The sequence below is a fragment of the Crocodylus porosus genome, unplaced genomic scaffold (assembly GCF_001723895.1).
Source record: "Crocodylus porosus isolate Cpor-Errol unplaced genomic scaffold, CroPor_comp1, whole genome shotgun sequence".
Taxonomy (NCBI): domain Eukaryota; kingdom Metazoa; phylum Chordata; order Crocodylia; family Crocodylidae; genus Crocodylus; species Crocodylus porosus.
In genome coordinates, this window is record NW_017728918.1 from 69160490 (window position 1) to 69184068 (window position 23579).

At 45.8% G+C, this 23579-nt stretch overlaps 2 protein-coding genes across 3 annotated transcripts in view; one reads left to right on the forward strand and one right to left on the reverse strand.

Moving 5' to 3' along the window:
- The window catches only part of RARS2 (arginyl-tRNA synthetase 2, mitochondrial), a 61266-nt gene extending 56443 nt beyond the window's left edge, over positions 1-4823 (reverse strand). Inside the window, exon 1 of the mRNA XM_019537721.1 lies at positions 4726-4823. Within this exon, the coding sequence (XP_019393266.1) occupies positions 4726-4764 (39 nt within the window). The 5' untranslated portion in view covers positions 4765-4823. The remainder of the gene's footprint in view (positions 1-4725) is intronic.
- Positions 4824-5054: 231 nt separating this feature from the next.
- ORC3 (origin recognition complex subunit 3) overlaps positions 5055-23579 on the forward strand; it is an 82687-nt gene continuing 64162 nt past the window's right edge. For both annotated transcript variants that reach the window (XM_019537724.1, XM_019537726.1), the window contains exons 1-3: positions 5055-5159; positions 14869-14920; positions 23385-23482. In XM_019537724.1, the coding sequence (XP_019393269.1) occupies positions 5136-5159; positions 14869-14920; positions 23385-23482 (174 nt within the window). In that variant the 5' untranslated portion in view covers positions 5055-5135. The remainder of the gene's footprint in view (positions 5160-14868; positions 14921-23384; positions 23483-23579) is intronic.

A 23579-nucleotide genomic window follows, 5' to 3' on the forward strand; every position in this document is an offset into this window, starting at 1 on the left:
GCCCACTTTTGTAGTCTGTCTAAATCTAGTTGCAGCCTCTCTCTCCCTTCAAGTGCGCCCACCTCACCCTACATTAACTTAGCGTCATCAGCAAACTTGGACAACGTGCTTTCAACCCCCTCGTCCAAGTCACTGATGAAGATGTTAAACAGTGTGGGCCCAAGGACCAAGCCCTGGGGTACCCCACTGCTCACATCTCACCAGGTTGAGTATGATCCGTCCACCACTACTCTCTAGGTGTGCCCCACCAGCCAATTTTTTACCCATCTAACTGTGTAGGCATTAATGCCACAGTCACCTATGAGAATGGGGTAAGAAACAGTGTCAAAGGCCTTCTTGAAGTCTAGAAAGACTACGCCCACGGCAACACTATCATCAAGGATTTAGTTACTTGGTCATAAAAGGCAATCAGGTTGGTCAGGCAGGACCTGCCTTTGATGAACCCATGCTGATTGCCCCTGAGCATAATCTCCCCTGCTGGCCCCCCACAGATATGTTCCTTGATGTTTCTCTCCAAGATCTTCCCAAGCAGCGAGGTGAGGCTTACAGGCCTATAGTTACTTGGGTCCTCCTTCTTCCCTTTCTTAAAAGTTGGGACCACATTAGCTAGTTTCCAGTCCTTTGGCACCTGGCCAGATGACCACGAATGCTCATACAGCCAGGCCAAGGGCTCCACGATGACCCCTGCCAGCTCCCTCAACACCCTTGGGTGGAGGGCATCTGGACCTGCAGATTTAAAAATGTCCAGCCCTTCCAGAAGATTCCTAACTACATCTGCGCTGACTCAAGGCCTGACAGACCCATCTCCGAGACTGTCCCTACCTCTGGTAGGAAGGATGTCTCCCGGTCCCTGCTCAAGAAAACAGAGGCAAAGAAACTGTTAAAAATATCAGCTCTCTCATCTGGTGTAGCCACAAGATAACCATTTGAGCCTTGCAGGGGCCTGGTGCCCTCTTCTTGCTCCCAATGTACTTGAAAAAGGACTTTTTGTTGTCCTTAATCCTGGACGCTAGCCTGAATTCCATCTCTGAGTTAGCCTGTATTCATGGGTTTCACCATTCACAGGGATTTCCAGAACATATCCCCCACGAATGGCGAGGGTCTCCTGTACTGTTGGGGATAGCACTATCTTATGGCAGAGTAATTTATTTTGCTGACACGGACATATAAATGGTGACCATGGGAGTAAATTGAAGACAGTCAGCTCAGCCAGCCAAAGGCCTGCTCTGCCCCAGCTCAAATTGCTGCTGTCCCAGGCATGTTTGTAGACACTGTGCATAGAAGCAGTTTATTCTGGCTTGAACTGCTCTGGACTTTATTGTGTCACATTAATAACATGTAGAGATGCAACCACAAAATGCAACCCTGGATGCTCAGAAGTTGGACAGCCCTGGTCTAGAAACCAGGCAAGCATAACTTGGATAATTGTGCTTAAGGAGTCAGGGGGGAATCACTACTAAACAACAGGATTTGTCAAAACTAAATCATGTCAAACTATCTCGATTTCCTTCTTTGACAGGCTAATCTGTTTAATAAGGGAAAGTGGACATAATGTCCTGGACTTCAAAAGAGTTTTCAGAGTCACAACTGGAGAAATTTGGTTTAGCTACAATTACTATTAGGTGGATACATATTTGGTTGAATAGCCACAAAGAGTAATTCCATATAGATCAATGCTGGATTGCAGGGTGATCTCAAAGGAGTCTGTTTTGGATCCTGTATTGTTTAATATTTTTATCAGTGACTTGGATACAGAGTCAAAGCGCATACTGATTAAATTTGCAAATGACACAGAACTGGGGGGGGGGCCGCAAACACTCTGAATCATGTCAAAGCTCAAAGGCATCCTGATTAATTTGCCACAGACAGCAAGACGAAAGTGAACAAAAACAAATATGAGGTGCTATCCATAGGAAAAGCACCTGAGAGTGCAAATACAGAATAGAAGAGAACTGGTATGCCCGTGATCATCAACCAGGGTGCCATTAGATTCTTCTAAAAGTGCTACAAGCCTCTGCTGCCAAGAGGAACTGCCTCCCAACATCTCCAATCCTGTCCCGCCTAAGTCCTTGCGCACACACATCCTTGTTTCTTTGCTCAGCTTCCAGGCTGCTGAGACTTCAGCACCCAGCTGCCCTTCCCCTCTTTACAGAACTGAGCACTGGTTCTTGCACCTGCAGCTGCTCCTGCACTCTTTGCTCCCTCAGCAGGCACTAGATATCCCACACTGGAATCTCCTTTTGCCCAAGGACAACTCAGCAGCAGCTGCTACAAAGCTCCCTCTATTTCTTTGGTATCCATGGGCTCAGCTGAACCTGGTCCAACCCCATTGCTGCCAGGGCAGCCTTTGTCCTGTCTAGCTCCATTTCTGAGCCATGCAGCGATTGACATTAAAGGAACTGCTCCTCCCAAATGCACCTGCCTCAGTGGGAGGAGCAGGACATGATAGTTCAATGGAGCAGCAACAGGCTCTCCCACATGGCTAGTCCCTGCAACTGACTGGCTCTTGGGATCAGCAGAGCAGCAGCAGCTGGAGGAGAGGTCTGTCTTTACAGGGGAAGTCAAAACATGCTGACAGTCTCGGGAGGCTGCTTCCTAGTGGCAGGAGTGTAGGGCTGCATTGGGGGATCAGTTTAAGCCCTGAATGGTGCTGCCCTGGCTAGTGCCAAGCACAGGGAGGAGAGGAACAGCTCTTGGAAGGATGGCAGTGGAAGGTCCCTGGAGGACTCTGCTAAAAGGTGCTCTCCCCTTGCTTTAAAGCCCATGAAGGGACTGAGGGCTCCTCAGGGGCAGCAGTGTATACGGCAAAAGGCAGCTCCAGGAGTCACCCTGTGCCATCCTTTCCCCTGCTGCTACCCAGCCTGCAGGGCGGGATAGGTTGAGCAGCACAAATTTGGAATTAAACCAGAGAAACTTTCTCCTGGGGGGGTATTTGCAATGCAAAGCCACAGGGTTTTTATGGTCAGAACTAGATGTTGGGTTTATCTTGGGTTCGACTGTCCCAGGCTTACACCTGCATTAAAACAGGCATAGGGATAGTCATTTACACACGAGACTTAAGTGGCAATTGTTAGCCACAACTGTTCAGAGGCAAAGTACCTTCACCCATACTTAATGTGGGACAATAGGTGCCTGTCCATCTGTAAGGTCTGTTTGCTGGGAGGCCAGATGAATTGAATCGGTCATCTGTTTCTAGCCAAAGGCATAAGGATTAACGTGGATCTAACTGCCCTGGTCTTGGACTCCCATCAAAACTAGCATGGGACAGTTATTTACACATGCAGCTGGAATGGCCATTAACCAGAGTGACCATAAGAGTCTGGGACATCTGGAACACTGCCCCTTTCCTCTCAAAGTCACCAACACTGCTGCAGGCACTAGCAGATGTTGATGGGAAGTAGCACAGGTACAGTCTGGCGGGGCTGCCTGGTGCTCCATGCTGCTTGGCCTTCCTGCCAGACTCCAATTCTTCCACGCCCCTCCAATTCTGAGATGTTTGCTTTAATTTTCACCAACTGGCTGGGAGTGGCCTTCAAAATCTGGGACTATCCCCTCCTTTGGGACATATGGCCACTCTACCATTACCTCACAGCTCTGGGGAAAGTGTGTCATCATGTACTTCCCAGGGACCTCAAGCAGGACAATGGGCTTGTGTCTCTGTAGGATCCTAGGATGCAAGGCTTTGTCCCAGAAGTCCTGGGACACCCATTTTCACCTTAACTTGGATTACAGCAGCTGTGAACAGGAGACCACTGGGGCTCTGACTCCAGGTCTGCAGCTCAAGCCAACATGCCTATTGTTGTGCTGAAGATATTGTGGGCCTAGGCCCTCTACCAAAAACTACACCCCCTGCCCCCCTTAATAAGGGGGGCAACTGGTAATACAACTAGTAGTTTAAGAAAAACAAAGACATTGAGATGAAGGCAGCCAGGTTCCCCCCCCAGCCAATGCAACCCTCCTGGTCTGGGAGATGAAGCGCTTGGCTAGAGCTGGGAGGAGGTTGAGCAGGAGATCCTGGGGCTTGGTGAGCCATGGACAGGGCTTAAGCCAAGGGCACACCTGGAGCTTCGTCCCAGGGGAGTCAAGTGCAGGCAAGGCCAGACACAGGCATGGGCAAAAGGGGAAAAGAGGGGGCCCAAAATTGGTATTTTTTTCTATTGATCGATTATCATCATCACCATCTCTACTAAAAGCCTGCCCAGGGCTGCTAGGTGTCTAGGTATGGTACTGAGTGCAGGAAAACCAGGCCTTTTGATATGCCAATGGGACGGTGGGCCAAGGCCCACCATGCAAAGCTATGAGGCCTCCCTTAATCATTGTAAGTGAGGGTTAGAGGGACCCGAGGAGGTGCAACCCCCTGCTTCAAGCAGGACCGTCCCCAGCTACATCATCTCAGCCAAGGCTTTGTCTAGCCAGGTCTTAAAAATCTCCAAGGACGGAGACTCCACCACCTCTCTAGCTAGTCCATTCCAGTGCTTCACTCCCCTCCTAGTGCCACAGTTGTTCCTAATATCGACCCTGGCCCTCCCTGGCTGCACTGGCAGGCCGACGCTCCTGATGCTACCCCCTGCCAGCAGGAGACCCGCGAGTCGTGGAGCGCCACGCCGCTTTCCGAACAGGCGGACTGAACCACCTGAGTGGCCGCAGGGGGGGGAGGGAGGGACGAGGAAGAGGGTGGTTAGACCTCTCGCAGGAGAGACCCCCTCGGCGCCGGGAACGCAGTACCTGAGAGGCGATACTCCTCCGAAAGTAACAAGCCGCCATAGCTCCGCAGCAGCCCCCACCGCTGCCAAGTGTAGAATCATCCTCTCCCCCCCATGAGGGTGAAGTCGATCCTCCTTTCAGCTAGGGAAGGGTCAGACTGGACTGTACCAGGTGTGGGTTGGGAGGGGTTCCGTTTCTTCGCGCCCCCTCCTTCCGGTGTTCGAACCCGCCCGCTCGGGGGGCGGGGCAGGGAATGGACGGTCCCATTGCGCGAGGGGGGAGGAGCCCTGAGAGATGAGAAAAAGCTGCCCCCTTCTCCAAATGCGCATGCGCTAGCACCTCCTCCCTTTCCTAGTTTCCCCTACGGCTTGCGGGCTCTGGCTGGGGGCAGCCGTTACTGCGTGCACGTGCGGCGGGAGGGGTGGGCTAACATGAGCACGTGCTCCGTCTCCAAGGTGGGTGCCCGGGGGGAGGGGCGCTAGAACGGAGCGGTTTGGGGTGCGCGCCGCGGGTTTGGAGCCAGGCCACGTGTTTAAGCGGCCGGGGGCGGAGGGCGCATGCGCGGGGGGCTCGAGGTGCGAAGCCTGCCCGTGGGGTTGTGGCTGCCTCCTGTGACGTCACCCACGTGCCCCTGTTGCCTTGCCGGGTGTCCGACCCTGGTTGGCGGGTATGCAGGGGACCCCTACTCCCAGTTGGGGTCAGACTGATCCCCACATCTGGGGTCAGGAAGGACTCTTCCAACAGTCAGGTTGGTACGAGCCTGCGGTGCCTTCCCTTCTGGCAGGTGGCCGAGCCACCTCCTGGGCTCTCTCCCTTGCACCAGCCTTTCATTTCTTTGCTTCTCTTAACCCAGAGCTTCACTGCGCGATGCCCAGTACCCCTTCAGACACAATGAGCACTGGCTGGAGTTCTCTGCTTGGTGCCCTTCCTTGGCACCCCTAGGTATTAACTAATAATCTGTAGTCTTGTTCCTGGTATATCGTTTTTGTCCGACATAATTAGTTGTGGAATTAGTGGCCTCCCTCCAGCTATTAAGGGATGGGAGGGGGCTTCTAGTTCCTGGTGGGCCTAGGCCTACCTTCATGGCACAACACAGTAGGCCTGTCTCTTGATAGTGGCAAGTAGTAGATGTTTTAGAGCAGGGGTGGCCAACCTGCTTTGTGCATGCCGCAAGTGGCATGGGTAATCTCTGTATGTAGCACTCAACAAATGAGGTGGGGCAGGCAACACGGGAGCAGATTGGGCAGGAAGGAGAAAGCCGAGTGGGAGATTGGGCAGGGAGCACCAAGCATGGAACAAAAGCGGAGCAGCAAGAGACTGAGAAGGGTAGAATCACAGTGGCACTTTGAAGAGGGTCTGAGACTAATTTGTGGCTCGCTGACCAAACAAAGGTTGGCCCCTACTGCATAAAGAGAAAGAATATGCAAATGGGACACGTCTAGAGAGATCCGTTCCCTGTCTTTTTCTCTAAGGTTGGGCAGCTTCAAGGGGGCATTTACCTATGTGAGCGCCTGGTGTTACAACGCTTGTAGTTGTATAAAGGGGGAAAAACGCGTCAGTGCTGAGAAAATGGCGCTGGTGCACATTTGAACTAAAACACATAGGTGCTGTAGTTCAAAAGTGTACTGCTTCCATTTTCTGCGTACTGATGCACATTTTGCTGCTTATACAACTGCATGAGATGCCGTGCAGTGCACACCAGCTCGCATGCGCAACAGACTGATTGAGTCTGCTCCAAAGCTGTGGATCTCTGGCGTGTTGCAGGACAAAAAACTATGTGTATAAATGCCCAGGGATATCAAAGGATACATCTCTGATTGTTCTGTTCAACAGCTCCCAGTGGCCTGGTCCTCTGTGAATTTTTTCCTATGGCAACAAGTTCTACAAGTTAACTGCATGATGTGTCTTGTTTGTTTTAAAACTGCCTCTTGATAATTTCAGCAGGTATCCCCTAGTTCCTGTCTTCTGGGATTTGGTGAATAACAGTTTTCTATTCCTCTTATCCATACTCATCATGATTTTATAGACCTCTGTTATCCCACCTCAGTCTTCTTTCTAAACTGAAGAGTCTTAGTGTTTTCAGTCTGTCCTTGTATACCTCCAGTTATCTTTTATTGTCCTAAGTTAGGGGACATATAGATATTATGTTTCACTGCTCTGAAGGATGGAAAATACAGCATAGAAATGAATAATTCTTATCCCAGTAAAGGGACTGGGACAATGGAGTTATGGCAATATACTTTATATACATTTTGTGAAGTACATAAAGTTTAATATATTTATCCACTCTGTATGTAACAGCGGGGAAATAGACATGATGCTGGATATTTATATACCAAAATACTGTCACACCGCTGGCTCATGCTTGCACTAGTTATTAAAAGTTTAATTTTCTAAATTGCAGTCAGTGCTGAATTCAAGAATATCTTAAGGTAATCATCAGTTAGGAGAAAACATCATGAATAATAATAAATAAATATAATAGACACCTTCCCCTTGTCTACAAATAGTATTCAGTCCAAAGCTTGGACCATCTAGCTGTGCTCCATTGCTTTATCTGTCCAAAACCTTGTCCCTTAGGTTTCATAATTTTGTGCAAGTGCTTCTCTTGATCCACACGCTCTTAGTTTAAGGATCTGAGCTTTGAATTTGATCTTGGTATAGGATTGATCTAAAGTCTCTTGAAGTGAATAGAAAGACTCCTACCAAAATAGGTTTTTGCAACAGGTTATGAAGAATGCAGACATGCAGTGCGTTTACTGTGTAATAAATTGACTTTACTATGTAGTAAAAGTAGAGCAAAAGCATGATGCACAGTTCCACTGTAATATAAATTTCTTGAATACTGGATAGTGTTACCCTGTAAAAAATATGTAGTATTTTCCCTTTGCAATAAACTTAGTATATGAAAAAGTCTATTTGATCTGGGGTAGCTGTCTGCCTAGTGCTGGCTGTCTTTCCTACACCCTGATATCCTGGTGTTTCAGGGTATCCACCCTTGGCAGGCATTAGGAGAGCTTGATTGTGTCAGCTCCTTATTACAGAGTAAAATATGTGGTAAATTTCCCTTCAGAAATTATTCATCTATACCCTGTACTAGGACAAGGGTGTAGACTTGAAGGGGACTTTGGAGGATGGTGTGGGCTGCATGGTGAGAATGGAGGGTGGGGGCTGAGGAAAAAGGGTTCTTGTATCTGGATGTGAGTATTGGTTGGGATTGGCAGGAGGGTTTGCTTACATGGGGGTTTGGACAGGGAAATTGTGGTTGGAAGGAAGGGGAGAATTAGAGTTCAAGAGTGTTGGGGTGTTGTTTAGGGATTTCTTTCTGCATATGATTTATCATAAGCCTCTCTGAGACTTGGATAGGGAGGGATATACAATAAATAATTTCAAGGCTTTAATTGAGATAAGACCTTGAAGATCAAAAAGGCCTTCTACCATCCTCAGCCAACCAAAAATATGTGTGTCCCATAAAAACAGTGTAGCAGGAGAAGTTTAATATTAGATGCTGTGTTTACCCAGTAAATTCATAATCATTTTCCATTTATAGAACCTAATTATTGGAGGGGAGAGACCAGACTTTTTGCCCCTTTCCCTCCCTGCCTGCTCCCCCACTGTCCCTGTGCCTGACCCCTGCTGCCTGCTCCTCTCGCACTGCCCTGCTCCAGCCTAGCCAGGCAGAAGCAGCAGCAGCAGCTTCAGGCTCACAGCCAAAGAAGCAGCAGAAGGTAAGCAGCATGGGAGAGGGGAGGAGGAGGCTGCATTGTCTTCCCTGTGTTTGCCACCATGTGGTTTCTGGTTGTGTTTCACCCCCACCCAGGCAGCTTTCACCCCTGCCACATGAGCCACCCTGGCCTGGGGCAGGCAGGGCTAAGTTCTGTCTTTGGCTCCAGGCCCAGGCCAGTACTCAAATCTAAGAAGAGGCTTCCCCCCATGTTGATTGGGGGGAAAAAAAACTTGTCTTGGATTCAGGTAAACACAGTAATTGGTAGAGGTGCACCAATACGTTGGTCCGATATTGGTTCAGTACAGATATAAAGAGAACTGGCTGTATCGGATATTGGCTTGATGGGGCTGATAATTTGGCTGATAACTCCCCATGCTGTGAGCAGCTGCGGCAGTGAGGACCGGAGTTAGCAGTGTGGAGAGCTGTCTCCAGCTGTAAATTCAGTGTGGTGGAAGAGGAGTGGGGAAAGAATGAGGGTGGGGGAGGCAGAGCAATGCCCCTCGCGGTGAGGGACTGGGTAGAGCCAGGGGCAGGCGCTGCCCAGGTGGGGCAGAGGGGAGCCTGGAGCCATGGCTTGTGTAGAGGGGGAGGCAGCTCCTGCCACTGCTTGCACCCCGGGAGTGCATGGGCGTGGTGGTTCCCCCTGGATCTGCATGGGGTGGGGCAGGCTGCAACTGGGGCTGCATGGAGCTCTTCTCAGCGGGGGCTGGGCTTGGAGTGGGTGCCAGTGGCTCTGGGAGGATGCATCCACCCCAAATTTTGCTGCCACTCCACTTCAAGTGCCGCTGCTGCCAGCTACCCAGCACAGCCCTGGCTCTTCCCAGCATGGGTGGAGGCGGAGCATTGAGCTGAGGCTGTGCCAGGTGGCTGGTAGCACTGGGAGTGGAGTAGTGCTGAAATTACAGGTGGATGCAGCATCTTCCCAGTGGTGCCGGTGCCTGCTCCTAGCCCCAGCCCCCATGGAGAAGAGCCCTGCAGTGCCCTGGCTGTATAGCCTGCCCTGCCCCATGCTCTCCCTGGGTGCATACACCCCCTCGCCGCCCAAATGAGCCGTACTTCGTCCTGCCCTGTCTGGCCTGGACAATACCTACTCCTGCCCCCTCCCTCACCACAGGTGGCATTGATCTGCCCCACTTCGCTGCTTCCCTCCCCACTCCCCTTCCATGACTCCGGACTTACCAGCAGGAGGTAGCTGTTTTGGAAATCAGTTGGGTATCGGCTGATATGCCTCCTTAAATATCGGCCGTCAGTACCGGCCCCAAAAATCTCTTTTGGTGAACCCCTAATAATTGGATGTTGGGGGCAAATCTTTCTCTTGAGTTCAAGCCTAACCAAATTGAGATCTAAATCCTGATGTTTATGTTCTCCTCCCAATTAGACAACATAAGCAGCAGTATTGAGTGGGTTTCCCTGGGGATCTGTCTAGGGTCTGGTACTGCTTAATATCTTCATTAATAATTTGAAGAATTAAATTGTGTACACCCTTAACAAATGTGTAGATGACTCCAAGCTGGAGTTGCAGACGCTCTGGAGGGGATGATTAGGATGCAGAATACCATTGTTAATTTGGAAAAATGGCCTGCAATTAATCAAATGCAATTAGATAAGAACAAGTCCTTACATGCACAGATTGGGGAATGACTGGCTAAGCTGCAGCACTGCAGAAAAGGACCTGAGGGTTATAGTGGACCATAAACTGAATATGAACCAACAGTACATTCTTGTTACAAAACGAGCCAGTATCATACTGCCTTGCGTTAACAGGAATGTTGCTTTCAAGTTTCCTTGTTAGTGGAAGTGGTTCTTCTACTCTGGTGGTTTGGAGTATTGCGTCCAGTTTGGGACCTTTCTCATTAAGAAAGATGCAGGCAAATTAAAAAGAGTCCAGCATAGAGAAACAAATTATTAGAAATCTGGGAAATGTGGTTTATGAGGAAAGATAGAAAGAATTAGAATGATTTAGACTGGATAAGAGAAGACTGAGGCAGTGGAAGATTTGATAATCCTTTCTGCATGTGAACACTTGTTAAGAGGATGATGATGGGACAAGAAGTAAAGGCTCTACTTTGCAATGCAGGAACTTTAAATTGGATATTAGAAAGAACTTTTTCACTGGCTCCTAGTTTGGAGCCAGGGGCAGAGCCATGATCCCCTGCTTGCGTGTCCTGGCCCACAGAATGCAGGCTACAGATCGCAGCTTTGCCCTGGCTCTGGAGCAAGCTGCCTTCATCCCAAGTTCCCAGCGGCTCCAGAGCATCCCCCTGAGCTGCTCTGCCTCGCATGCTGCTGGAGATGCTGATGCTGGTCTCCACTGCAATTCTAACCTGAGCTTTCCCACACAGGTGTGGCTGGGCTCTCCATGGAGACTGGCACAAGTCATGTGGACAGGGGCATCTGGGAAATGGAGTCCCCGGCTGACTGGATCTGGCCCATGGACCAGACTTTGCCTGTCCCTGGCATAACAGCTCAAAATAAAGTCTTACTGTTGTATATTGAAAACTAGGTGAAAGAAAAACGAACTTGGTCAATGGGAAGCATGAAGCCCTTGATGTGCATTAACCAACTTGGGCTCTGGGCATTCAGGGCAGCGTTCCTGTGAGGGCCCTTGGCAATGTCATGGCCTCCCAGGCTGCAGGTGGCAGGGTACCTCTTACTCAGCCTGAGCAGGGGGCCAGGGCCTGAGTGCTGTTTGCCAAGGGCCTGTTGTGTGGAGCCAGGTGGTTGGGCAGGGCTGCTTCCACCTAGTGTCCCCCATGGTGCCAGCCGACGCCAGAGCTGAAGCTGCCAGGGCCCCACGCAGGTGGGCAGAGCTGCTTTCACTCGGTGACCTCCATGGCACCAGCAAATGCCAGAGCCACTGCCCACACCATCTGCCCTCAGGCTGGGTAGAATCAGTTGGCAGGTCAGGTACATCCATGGGCCCTTTTTTGCCTACCCCTGCTATATTATGTAGTAGAAATAGGCTTAAAATATATCCACACACTGGGAATGCCAGCATGTAAAAGTGATATCGCCTGGTCTATAAATTATGCACCCAGCAGTTACCGTGCTCCCATCCCCATTGTAACCCAGTGTTTAAGTACCTCCTAAACTCTTTATTGTGTCCACTGGTAAAATACATTTTATGTGTACCCCATGCTGCTGTTTGTTTTATGTAGCTGACATTAATATGGGTTGTGAGCTGTGCTGCTGTTTTTGTGGTTGACAGAATACAATTTAGGCTGCTCGGCCTTTTCTTTACCCCCTTATTTGCATCCATACCTCCCAAAAACAAAACTAAATTTCTATTTAGAGCAAATTAATGAAATGTGGAGATGGGGAGAAATAAAACTGACATGCATCTGAATTAAGCACCAGCTTTATTGCTGCAGATAAAGCTCTTATTTATTATCCAAACCAAGCTTGGCACTTCCTTTTACTCCCGTGGAGTGCTCCTTCAGTGTCCTTCATTGAACTAATATCAGTGATAAAAAATTAAATAAAATGTTTGCTGTCACTACACACCTGTGATTTTAAATCTCTTGTGTTTCCGTTTCTTCTGTGACTGAAAGTTTAGATCTGGGGTAAGATTACGGTTATGAGAGTGGCAGTGTATAGCTGTAGGAATTGTAGCCACAATTTTCAAAAGCAAAACAATATTAAGGAATATTTTAAAAGTTTTAATAAAATACAGCAAACTGTTTTTACTTCATGTTCTAAACTTTTGTACAGGGTTTCTGTGGCAATATTAATTGCTTCATACCAAAGATGGCTACATTTCCAAGTTGGAAAATGTGACCCCTGTGTAATAGTTTCTCTTAATTTGTGAAATGTTTTTGGATCCTTCAGTATAAATTATTATTGCCATCAGTAAAGGAAAAGAAAATACTTTCAATCTGTTTTAAAATTTAATTCATAATGTTGGAGGTACCTTCCAGAAATGGATGTCATTCTGCAGTAGGTTTGTAGTGAAAAGTTTGAGGAAGTCGCTAATTTGTGGCATCTGTCTCCTGTGGTAATTCTCCTTTCCAGTTAAGCTTTGTGGTTTTTACTACACTGGCAGATGTAGGAGAATCTCCATTGAACTGCTCGGTGTCGTGTCGACGTGCTTTGATTGGGGTTAGAGAACACAATTGTAACGATGTCAATGGACAATTTATACTAGTGCTTCCATGGTTGGTAGCACTGGTGGGGTTAGATGAGGGGCATTGCCCGGCTGGGAGAGTTTGTGTTGCACATTGCTTTTAAAGATGCTTGTATCTAGTTTCACTGCTTTCATTGCTATGATGGGATGTTACGGTGTTTCACTTTGGGCCTCCTTCAATTTCATGGATTGTACTTAGCCACTTTTATTCCATTCCAGAACTGTCACTGTGAATTTAATTTCCTTATTTTTCATCGTTCTTCTATTTATTTTTAAATGCACTATGTCTGATTATGTATTTTGATACCCTGCTTCTTTCTTTTTAGAAACTGTAATCATGTTTTACCACAGTTAGTTATATATTTTTAAGCTCTCTTTATATAAACTGTGAAACCATGTGTTATTTTGAGATTCTTCTTCCATCCTTTGAAAAAACAGTTGGTATCCCACATTATAGTTAGAGGTAGATGCTTTCTCAAAGTAAAATACTTCCTTTCTCATTCCACATGTTTTGAAGCAACACGAATTAGGTCCTTATAAATTTAAATTTGTCTTGTCATCCTGTTGAATACACATGCTGCTTCACTCTGATCCCTTCACATTGTGTAAGGTAAAAAACCAACAACTGAGGTTTGTCTTAAAGGGGAAAAAATCCAGGTGCTGCAGAAAATGGTTGCTGGTAAATTCATTTGGAGGTATTTTTGCCTCTAAGTCATTACCGCATGTAGGATTCCTGCGTGTTTTAAAAGACAGCTTCAAAAACTGCTATATATTTTTTTTTTTCTTCAGATGTGGTATAAACCAATAGGTCCTGACTACTTTAGGTTAGAGTAGGAGTGCCTCCCCTGGTACCTGGTCCTTTTCCAGTTTAACTAAATAAAATCTTTCATTTCCTCTGTCTTTCTAAGTATAGATGAGGTATAGCGTTTCTCAGTTCCTTACTTTCTCTCCTAAATCAGTGTGTAATTGTGCTGTGTCATATTAGAGCTGCTGTACAGTTCGCATGAGTCCATGACAGATAAATGTAAAGGGTTTCTACAATTTGGCAGTTTTTAGATTCATGAGATGGGTGTTGTAGATATTCTCAGAGCAAATATTGCATCCGAGGGCTTGGCTACAGACTACAACTTTCCTGGTCTGTATTGGGTTTTTGTATATGGTTGTTTGTAGGGTGTCATTTTTATGCTGAGAGTGGTAGATATGCAGTTGATGTTGGTTTAAGAGTATTCCAGAAAACGCTTGATGGAAGGAACTTATGGTTGAAGCTGTAATGGCAGGCAATGAGAGAATCCAGATGTTTAGTCTGATGATGAAATATAGCTAATAACTTTATGATAAACAACTAGGGATTTATATGTAGTAATGGAAAACTGTTGTATCCATGGGCAGTGACCAAAGCATGGCTCCAAAAAAGAGTGCACACTACTTTCTATTTGCTTTCCATGCTGTGCGCTCTTTCCAGCTGTCTGATTTCGTTTGTAGTATTATTTTATTAACAGTGTTATTATATTAGTGTTGCTTATTTTTATTTACTGTTAAAGTTGCATACTTCAGCAAACAAAATACATCTTCTAAAATTGAGATTTCTCTTGAAGAGATTTCAGATGTAGCAATGCAGGACATAAAACTAGAAGGAATCGCTTGGATCATGAACTCTCGATTTCCCCTGCTATTACAGGCAACCACTGTCTTACAATAAGCTTCATTAGTTTATCACACACCATATTAAAACTAACTAAATTATTTGCCCCTCCATGTGATAATGATTTTAATAACTAAAAAAAAGACATTTATTCTGATATTTAATTTCCTCAGCTATCCACTGAGGTGAAAAAAACCCTGTTGTTTCTATCTTTTGTGTCCACAAACCAATTTACATAGGGTTGTCCATTTCTGTCTTAAAGTTTGTTTTATTTTGCATCATATTCCTTTAATTTGTATTAAATATAATTATTAACTTACTATTTGGTCCCAGTATACTTAGGTTTGTTTCTGAAATATTATTTAGATTGAGGGTGTTTTTGGTTTTATTTCTGGTGACAACACACTGATTGGTAGATAGGTTGAAAATCCAATGGAAAGGTTAAAAAATCCATCCCAGGCCTGGGAGCTGGTACTTAGAATGAGGAAAGAACAATTTGGACATTTTTCAAACTAGAAACCTAGGGAAACAAAGAGATGGAAAGGGCAACATGGAGAAGTCAGTTGATCTGAAAACAAAGAAACTGAATAACCTTAAGAAATTGCCAGTTGAGGCCCAGGAATCTTGGTCAGAGGGTCACTCACTTCAAATGTTTTTCTTGTTACTCCCTAGGGCTGTTTTGTTTTTAAGCCAAAGTCTAAGAAGAGGAGGATAGCTTCAACAGGTGAGTACATTTTGATATGTGTTGCTATGCTTCAGAAAGGCTCTGCTGACCCTAACACTTTTAATTTAGATTGAAATTTGTAATATCCATTTAAAGATTAATTTCCTTGCCAGTGCTGACATTGTATTATTGAACTGTCATTTCCGCAGCACCACTCTGACAACTATGAAATTCTCTCATCTTGAGAAATGAAATCAGAGTAGCCACTCTTTTTCTTTATAGACAGTTTTTTTCCTCAGGAAAGCTTTTCTCTATAGTATGAAGCACAGCTAAAATTGTCTACTGATTTGATTTATTAAGTCAGTAGACAAGACCCAGCCTCAGACCTAGGGACTTGGCCCAGGCCCACACAGCCACTTATCCTGGCCCTCCTACTTTTGATCACCCACATTCATCCAGAATGGCCTGAAGTCTGCAAACGGGCATAACACTCTGCCCACTTCATATCACCAGAGTGGCCAGCTGGGGTCAGCTGACCCTCTACTTCCTCCGTATATATCCCTGGGCAACAGAGCTGAACCTGATCCAAGACCACTTTGCTGTTCCTTGTGGCTTGCTGCTTGATTCAGCTGTCTGCTTGGTCTCCTGGCTTCTTGACCTAATTCACTTCTAGACCCTGCTCTCAGATTGACCTCCTGGCTTCCTGACCCAGTTTGTCCTTGGATTCTGCTCACCCATTATGACCCTAATCAGCACCTTCATCCATGAGTGGCCCTAAATTCAGCTGCCCACGTCCTGGCGTGTCAGTTTGCCTGGATGGCCCACATCCTGGCATGGCAGTTTGGATTTGCATCTTCAGTGAAGAGGGTTCATCTTGCTTGTACCCTCAGACCTGCCTGCTTTGGATGCCACAGGTCAAGGAGACATCCAGGTTGGACAGCACTGGCTGAATCAGCTTGCCTCCACCCAACCAGTCCTGGAAACGTGGACGTAGCAACTGCTGAGAACCAGTCTCTCCAGACCCTGGTGGTGTATTGCCATATGAATAGCTAGGGCTGGTGTGAGGAGGCGCAGTGGCTACAGGAGGAGATTGCTGGGCCTGTCCCACAGAGTTCTATTTCTCTTCTGCTATGTGAAAAGTATGATGGAGACAGGCGCTCCAAGGATTTTTTTAATCCAGTGCTGCCTTTTGTTCCTAGCCCTGGAATCTACTTCAGGGGTCAGACAAAGGTAAGCCTGGTCATAAGCATCCTGACAGGATGTACTGATTTGGGCCTTATTGCTGCTGGAGCATGACATCCTAGCCCTCCAGGACTGGAAGCCATTCCTTCAAGAATTATTTAAGTTTGATGACCCCCACCAGGCCCAGACAGCAGAATCTGCATTAAGGAACTTTTGCAAGGGGGAGGGTATTGCCACCACCTGTATGTCCCTTTTCTACTGCTACATGGCAGACATGTACTGGAACAAGGTAGCCCAGCTTTACTGATTCCAGTGCAGTCTGTGGCAAGAAATAAAAGATGAACTTCCACAGGTAGAACTGCCCACAGGTTTTGACGCCTTTTTGGACCTGGCAGTCTAAATTGAATCTCCAGGTGTGGAGGGAAGAAAAAGGGTACTCACTACCCCCTCCAGTTCCCCATCTCACTACTGCTACTCCTGAACCCATGCACATTGATGGAGACACCATTGCTGTACCCCAGATGAACGGAAGAAATGCCACACAATCTTTGTTTCTCTGTTGTAAGGCCCTAGGACACTAATATGCCTGCTGCCCCAAGAGAGGGGGCATGGAAAAAGTAACTAGTCCATGCTTAGTGAGGGTGGCTGGCTTAGTTTCACTACAGACCTTTTTCACTCACTTAATAATGGAAACCTGCAGCGAATCTGATCTAACCCTCAGTACCCTCAGTTACATCTGTACATCCACCTCTACTTCCTAGGTCAAATCAATTTCATCGATGAAACCATGACCTAGGCCCTATGAATCCCACTACAGTGACAGTCCAAGCTAGAGACCTTCAAGGCTATAGGTTGCTCCCCTCTTGCCTTCAGCCCTACAGAGTGGGAGACCATCACCATGGAGGTGAGCATTGATCAGCACTGCAAGAGGCTATGTTTTGGATCAGTCCATTCCCTGCCTTACCCCTTGATTGTAGGGTTCCCCTGGCTTACCTACTATGACCCCCAATTGGATGGAAAGCCTGAGAAGAAGTTAACTCCAGTTCCATTTACTGCCAGCAACGCTGCTGGAAACCTGGGAGAGTTGCCCAACCCTACAATTCAGTCAGGGGTCCCAATGACTTCTGCCCTCCCCTGAGGTTGTATCCAGTCTGCCCTGAAAATACTAGGACTACACTGATGTATTTGAGAAAAAAGAACATGGAGATCCTCCCCCCCACACACACGTTATGATTGCCTCATCAGCCTACAGCCTGGGGCAAAGATCCCAATGGGGCACTTTTGCACCTTGTCAAAGCCAGAACTTGCTGCTGTCTGAGAATACCTGCAGGTAAACCAGAGGTTCATAAGACAGTCTTGTCTCCCCCACTGGGACTGTCATCCTATTCATCAAGAAGGATGGGGATCTCTGTTTTACCATTACCATCTCTGTAAATTATTGGGTTCTGAACTGGATCGCCATCCATAATCAGTACCACTTACCTCTCATCCCAGAACTGTTCCATTGACTGGAAACCATCCACATATTCACCAGACTTGGGTCTCTAGAGAGCATATAACCTAGCACAAATCGGGGCTGGCAATGAATGAAAAACTATCTTCTGGATGTGGTACAGGCACTTTGAGTATTTAGTTATGGCCTTTGGACCCGCCAACACCCCAGCCACATTCCAGCCCTTCATTAACAATGTGCTGCAGGGCTATTTGTACCAATTTGTTTTCCCTTACCTGATCAGCATACTAATCTTCCCAGAAGACCTGACCCACACCTATCACATGTCTAGGCAGTTCTGAAGAGACTGTGCCAACATAATCTTTTGGCCGAATCGTTTGCCAAAACTCCATTGAGTTTCTTGGTTTTATTTTGTACCCAGAATGATTAAAAATGGATCCCTGGAAAGTTCAGGCCACCTGAGAGTGAAAGGTCCCCTGGAATGTTAAGGAACTGCAAAGATTCTTGAGGTTTTCTAACTTCTATTGGCAATTCATTGCCAGCTTTGCCTAGGTGGATGCCTCCAGGCACCATGTCCTCACAGTTGGCAAGGTCCAGAACAGGCCCTGTACTCCTGTACTTTATTTTCCTGCAAGCTGACTCTGGCAGAACAAAATTATAAGATGCTGGACTGCAGACTCTTGGCTATCCACAGCTCTGAGGGAGTGGCAACATTATCTTGAAGTTGTGCACCGCAAGGTGCAAATTCTTACTGACCAAAAGAACCTGCAGTACTTCTGAAAGGCAAAAAGGAGTTGGAGGCAACTTTGGGCACTCTTCTCTTGATTTAACATTCATATAATTTACCAGCTTGGGTCTAGAAATGGGAAGGCAGATGGCATCTCTGGAAGGTCAAGTATGACAGATTTGTCATGACAGCCCCTATTCAGAAGCCTTGTAACTTCACTGGCTCCATGTTGCCAAAATATCTGTTCTGCATGCCACCACCTGAAAGGAAATATCTCCAGAAGAGCAGATCATCTTCACTCAAGAGCCATGCCAGGTTTAGAATGGGGTCATATTTACCTGAGTTAGGATCTGTCTGCCCCTGGGTTTAGCTAGTCTTAACTGTCCTTCACCTAAGCCAGGACTCCCTGTTAGCAGGTCATCCTGGATAAGGATACCACCTTATCTCCCAGTACTTTTGGTGGTCATGATGGTGCAGGCTTTTATGCACTTTTGTTTGTGGCCGTACCAAGGGACCCCCCCTCAGAACCATTTTGAACTTCTCCAGCCCTCCCCACCCCACCTCGTCCATGGTCTGCAATCTCCCTGGACTTCATCAAAAGGTGCCAGTCTTGAACGGTTGTTCTGTGATTCTAATGGACCAACTCACAAAAATGACCTACTTGATTCCACCCATGGGCACTTCCTCAGCAAAAGATGCAGTCTGTGGTATACCTCCATAGCCTTCCAGATTGCATCATATCAGAGTGTGTGGTCAAAGTTTATTTCTTGGCTCTGGTCCGTAGCCCTCCACCTCCTGGGAGTCAGCACCCATGTCTCATTGGGCTACCATCCTGAGACAAATGGTGAGGCTGAAAGGACCAGTCAGGTCTTAGAACAATACCTTCACTGGTACTTGTTTTCAGCAGGATGATTGAGTCTTACTCCTGATGCTTGCAAAATTTGCGTACAGCAACTCCACATATGCCTCAGCAGAACAAAGCCTGTTCTTTGCAAACTATGGGTTCCAGCTTTGGTTTCATCCCACCTTACCTACAGGCTCCGACAACCCTGGAGCTATGAAATGACTCTGTCACATTTACAAAGTCCAGGAGGAGTTGAAGCATCACCTGCAAAGGACAAAAGAGGCCTGTAAGTGGCAGGCAGACCAGCACCATCAGCCAGAGCCTGCCTACTGTATAGGGGAGAAAGTGTGTCTGTTGACTGAACACCTCTGTATGGATCAGCCATCATGGAAACTGGATCACCACTTTCTCAGCCCCTCCTGCATAACCTGCTAAATGAACCTGCTAGCCTTTGAACTACAACTCCTCTACACACTAAAGATTCACTGAGTACTGTAATCCATGTTTCATTATTCAAGCCGCACATAGAGAATTCTCCTCCCCACTGTACCCAAACTCCATCATCCCCTGGTACCGTGAGGGACAGGAGGAATACATAGTCCATCAATTTTAGAGGGTAAGAGGAAACAGAGGAGTTGCACTACTTGATAGACTGGGAGGGATGTGGACCTAAAGACTGTGTGTGGGAACCAGCAGAAAAGGTCCACACCCTTGACTCCCTAAAAAATTCCATAGGGATTACCCAGAGAAGATGGGGCCAGTGGCCCTCCAGAGCCTCTGTTGGGACTTGGGGAAGGTGATGTCAGGCAGCAGCCTTGAACCTGGCGCTACTCATCCTAGCCTGCCACCCTGTGGTTGATTGAGGATAGTCTGAAGCCTCCAGTAGAGCCTAACCTACCGCCTGCTACTTGTCACTGGAGTTGGCCAGCTGACTCTGCACTTCCCCTTATAAACACCTGAGCAGGAATAAGTGTCCAGAAAACAGGGATCAAGCTGACCCAAGACCACTTTGTTATTCCCTCCACCTTTCTCCTGGACTCTGCTCTCTGCTTGATCTCCTGGCTTCTTGACTTGACTTGCTCTTAGTCCCCATTTACTGCCTGGCTTCCCAACCCAGTTTGTCCTCAGATTCTGCTCACCCATAATGACTCTGGTTGGCTCCTCAATCCCCAAGTGGCCCTATACCCTGATTTTAGAGGGAAGCCTTTATTTTGTTCCTCAAGTTCCTTTCTACTGTTCCTCACATTTCTACTGTTTAGACAACATTTCACTCTCTTTGTATCATCTGTAAAGAACTAGGCAGGATAACTCCCTTTGGATATGTGAATGGTGCTGCTCAGTTAGTTGTGTTGAGAGTTGCTCAAGGGACATCTTGTCCCTGCTCCCAGGTTAAGCGTGCTGTTTTGGCAGCACTCCTACTCCCTGCTCGTTTCAGAGCTGTCAAAAGCTGTGACAGTTTGAATGAAGAAGAAGAGTGCAAAAAAAAAAATTGAGCCAGATTTTAAACCTCTTTGGAAATCATTGCAGACTTTTTCATCACCAGAGGGAGTTACTTTAACACCTGGTTTAAAATCAGTCCAAAATGATTTTTTCCCCCAGAGCTGACGTGTCTCTAGTTCAGGGAGTTGAAGACAAGGAAGTTTAACCCAGTTTTCTATCATTACAACACAATTTTAAATAATTAGGCCAATGAGGGGGTCTTATCATGCAACAATTAAGCCACTGTAGAATTCTGCCTCTTGCTGAAAACTGCTTCATCTGGATATTATTAATCTTACTAAAACAGATGTTGCTCCAGTTGTGATAACATTATCTTTGGGGATAGTTCAGTCAATTAATGTCATTAGCGTCCCCTCACAAGCAAGCATCACGAGTAACAAGCCAGTTATCATCTGACATCCCCTTTTCTGGACCAGCCATGTCATCTGGATGTCTGACTCCAGACTCCCAAAGCAAATCTTATTCTCCCAGCTTAGTCAAGGTGTATGCTCAAGGGGAGGGCATAGAAAGTGCTTCAAGGACAACTTGAAAAAATGCAACATTGACATTAGCTCAAGGGAGATTATTGCTCAGGACCACACCAAATGGAGGAAGAGTCCACTGTGAAAATTTCAGTACTTTGAAACCTTACAATGACAACAGGAGGTAAATAAGCAGGAGCAGCAGAAACACTGTGTTGCAGACCGAATCAAGAATCTAAAGCCACCCACTCCATGCGGAAATGTGTCCGAACTGCAACAGTCTGTTGATCCTGAATCTGCCTTGTCAGCCATCTTCAGACCACAGATAAGACAGCCATGGAAGATAATCATCCTTGATTGCAAGGGATTGCCAAAGGAGGAGTCCAGTCTATATTTAATACTCATAAAAAAAAACTAATTTTGTTATTTTAAACAATTACTGGTTTACAGTAATCTCTTTAGAATTTTTTTTTTGCAGGGGGGAGAAGAGGGGTCCAATACAGCATCATGCTACTTAACATTCAGATTCTGTTACTCACCTAGTTATTTACTGCTTTTCCCCAAGGAGATGGCACTCGGATTAACCAGATGCTGTTTAACTCTTAATTTCTTACCCTGAAGAAATAAATCTGGGAGCCATGAAATAAGCACATCAACTCTGTATTTTTTTTAATTGCCATTGCTAAAAATATTGGCCAGCCACTGTCTTTCAACACTCCTGTCCTCTTGTTCTTAGGGCCAGGTTTTAAAAAGTATATCTGCATGTGAAGATGCAAATATGTATTTAATGAACCTACATATCTAACTCCTATTAGGAATTAAAACACTTGTAAGTACTGAACTGCATCTTTAGGCAATTAAATTAGGAATCTAGCCTGTTGTCCAGAGTACTGCTTGTGTTTGCCTTTTAGCCAGCCATGGAGGAACTGGACTCTAGCTATGCATTTCCTACTTGTATACAAACCAGAATGCATGAATGCGAGCAGAAGAAATAGGAATTTGTGAATGCACGTATTTCTAGCTTTTGCAAGGTGGAGGGTCCTCTGAAATCCCATTCATTTTAGTTGGACTTGATGGTACTCTAGACCTCCTAGCGCAGGCCTTTGCACACATCCATGTAAACTTGAAAAGTATACTTGAAAAATAGACTCAAAAGTAAAAATAAATAAATAAAAAAAAACTAAAATAAAAAAATAGAAATGGCATTTTGGCAAGATAACACACATACAATGGTTTGACTTGCTTTTAGTTAATATTTTTAATGAAAGTAGACCTGCAAAATCAATGGATGTTACAGTCTGTACTGCATTTAAGTAGTTTCTTAGTGTAGATAAAGAATCAGGCCTCTGGGGGAGTCTTCCATTAATTGCTTATAGTGCTGTGAAAGACATGTGGCTTGTAAGGTAAGGTAATATCTTTGAGAAAAGTGCTTGAAGTCTGAAACCTGTTCTCTTTATTTTCCCAACTACGTAAGTTAGTTCAATAAAAGATTGCCTCTCCTCACTAATCTTGTTTCTCTCATATCCTTGGACCATCACAGGTACAATAACACTACTGCTTACAGCACTATCTTGTTTGCAGAAAGATTTCAAGCATTCACCAAATTCCTTTCTAGAAATAAGACCACAGCTGATAGCACAGAAACTGATTGTTAGAAAGACCTACACTTTTTTTCATTGTCTTCACAGGCAGAAAATTTAATTATAGCATACAACCCAGCATTATAATGACAGTTAACTGAATTGTTCATTTAATCTTCAGCCATTGTACACATCTAGGTAGTATTGGCAGTCCTTGCAAATGCATTTAACATAAATGTAGCTTTTCAAGAGTTAAAGGGTAATAACCAATCCTGCCTGCACTTGTTAAAAAATGGAAGCTGAGATTGAGTAAGATTCTGGTTGTTGTGGGTTTTGGTTTTTTTTTTAATTAAAAAAAATCTTTGTTTTCCACTGAGTTACCTATTTCTCCTAGCTTTTGACTGTCTTTTTGGTTGAAGACTGAGTATAAAGTGTCTTTATTGACTAGATTTCTGGAGTAGCATGGCATCTAGAAAGCTGAGCAAAATTTTTAGCAGAGAATAGGGTTTTTAGCAGGTAAAAGGGTTTGATATTTAAGTACTTGTGTAGCTTTTGAGGTCCTTCTAGCAACAGTTGCTACCTTCTCCCTTTACTTGTTCTACCAGAGGTGCAAGCAGATAAAATGATTTGTCATCTTATCTGAATGAATGAGGATGAGTATCCCTTTTCAGTCAGCTGTGGCAGCCTTTGTGTAATTTTCTTTTGTGGACGGGGGGAGAAGGAGAGGCAGGTTTTTTTTATAAACCTTTTATGATTTTCTTTGTTCTGCCTTTGCAGCTGACTATTTTAATGACAGTAAAAATGATTCGGAAGACAGTGGGCTACGATTTGCTACATGCGAATCATTATGGAAGCAGATCAAATCTGAAACAGAGGTAGGTCCTACTACATATTACTAAAGAACAACATTGCCTTTTCAGTCAATTGTCTCTCCCCTAAGGTGATTTCCTTTACCTGCTGAAAACAGTGATA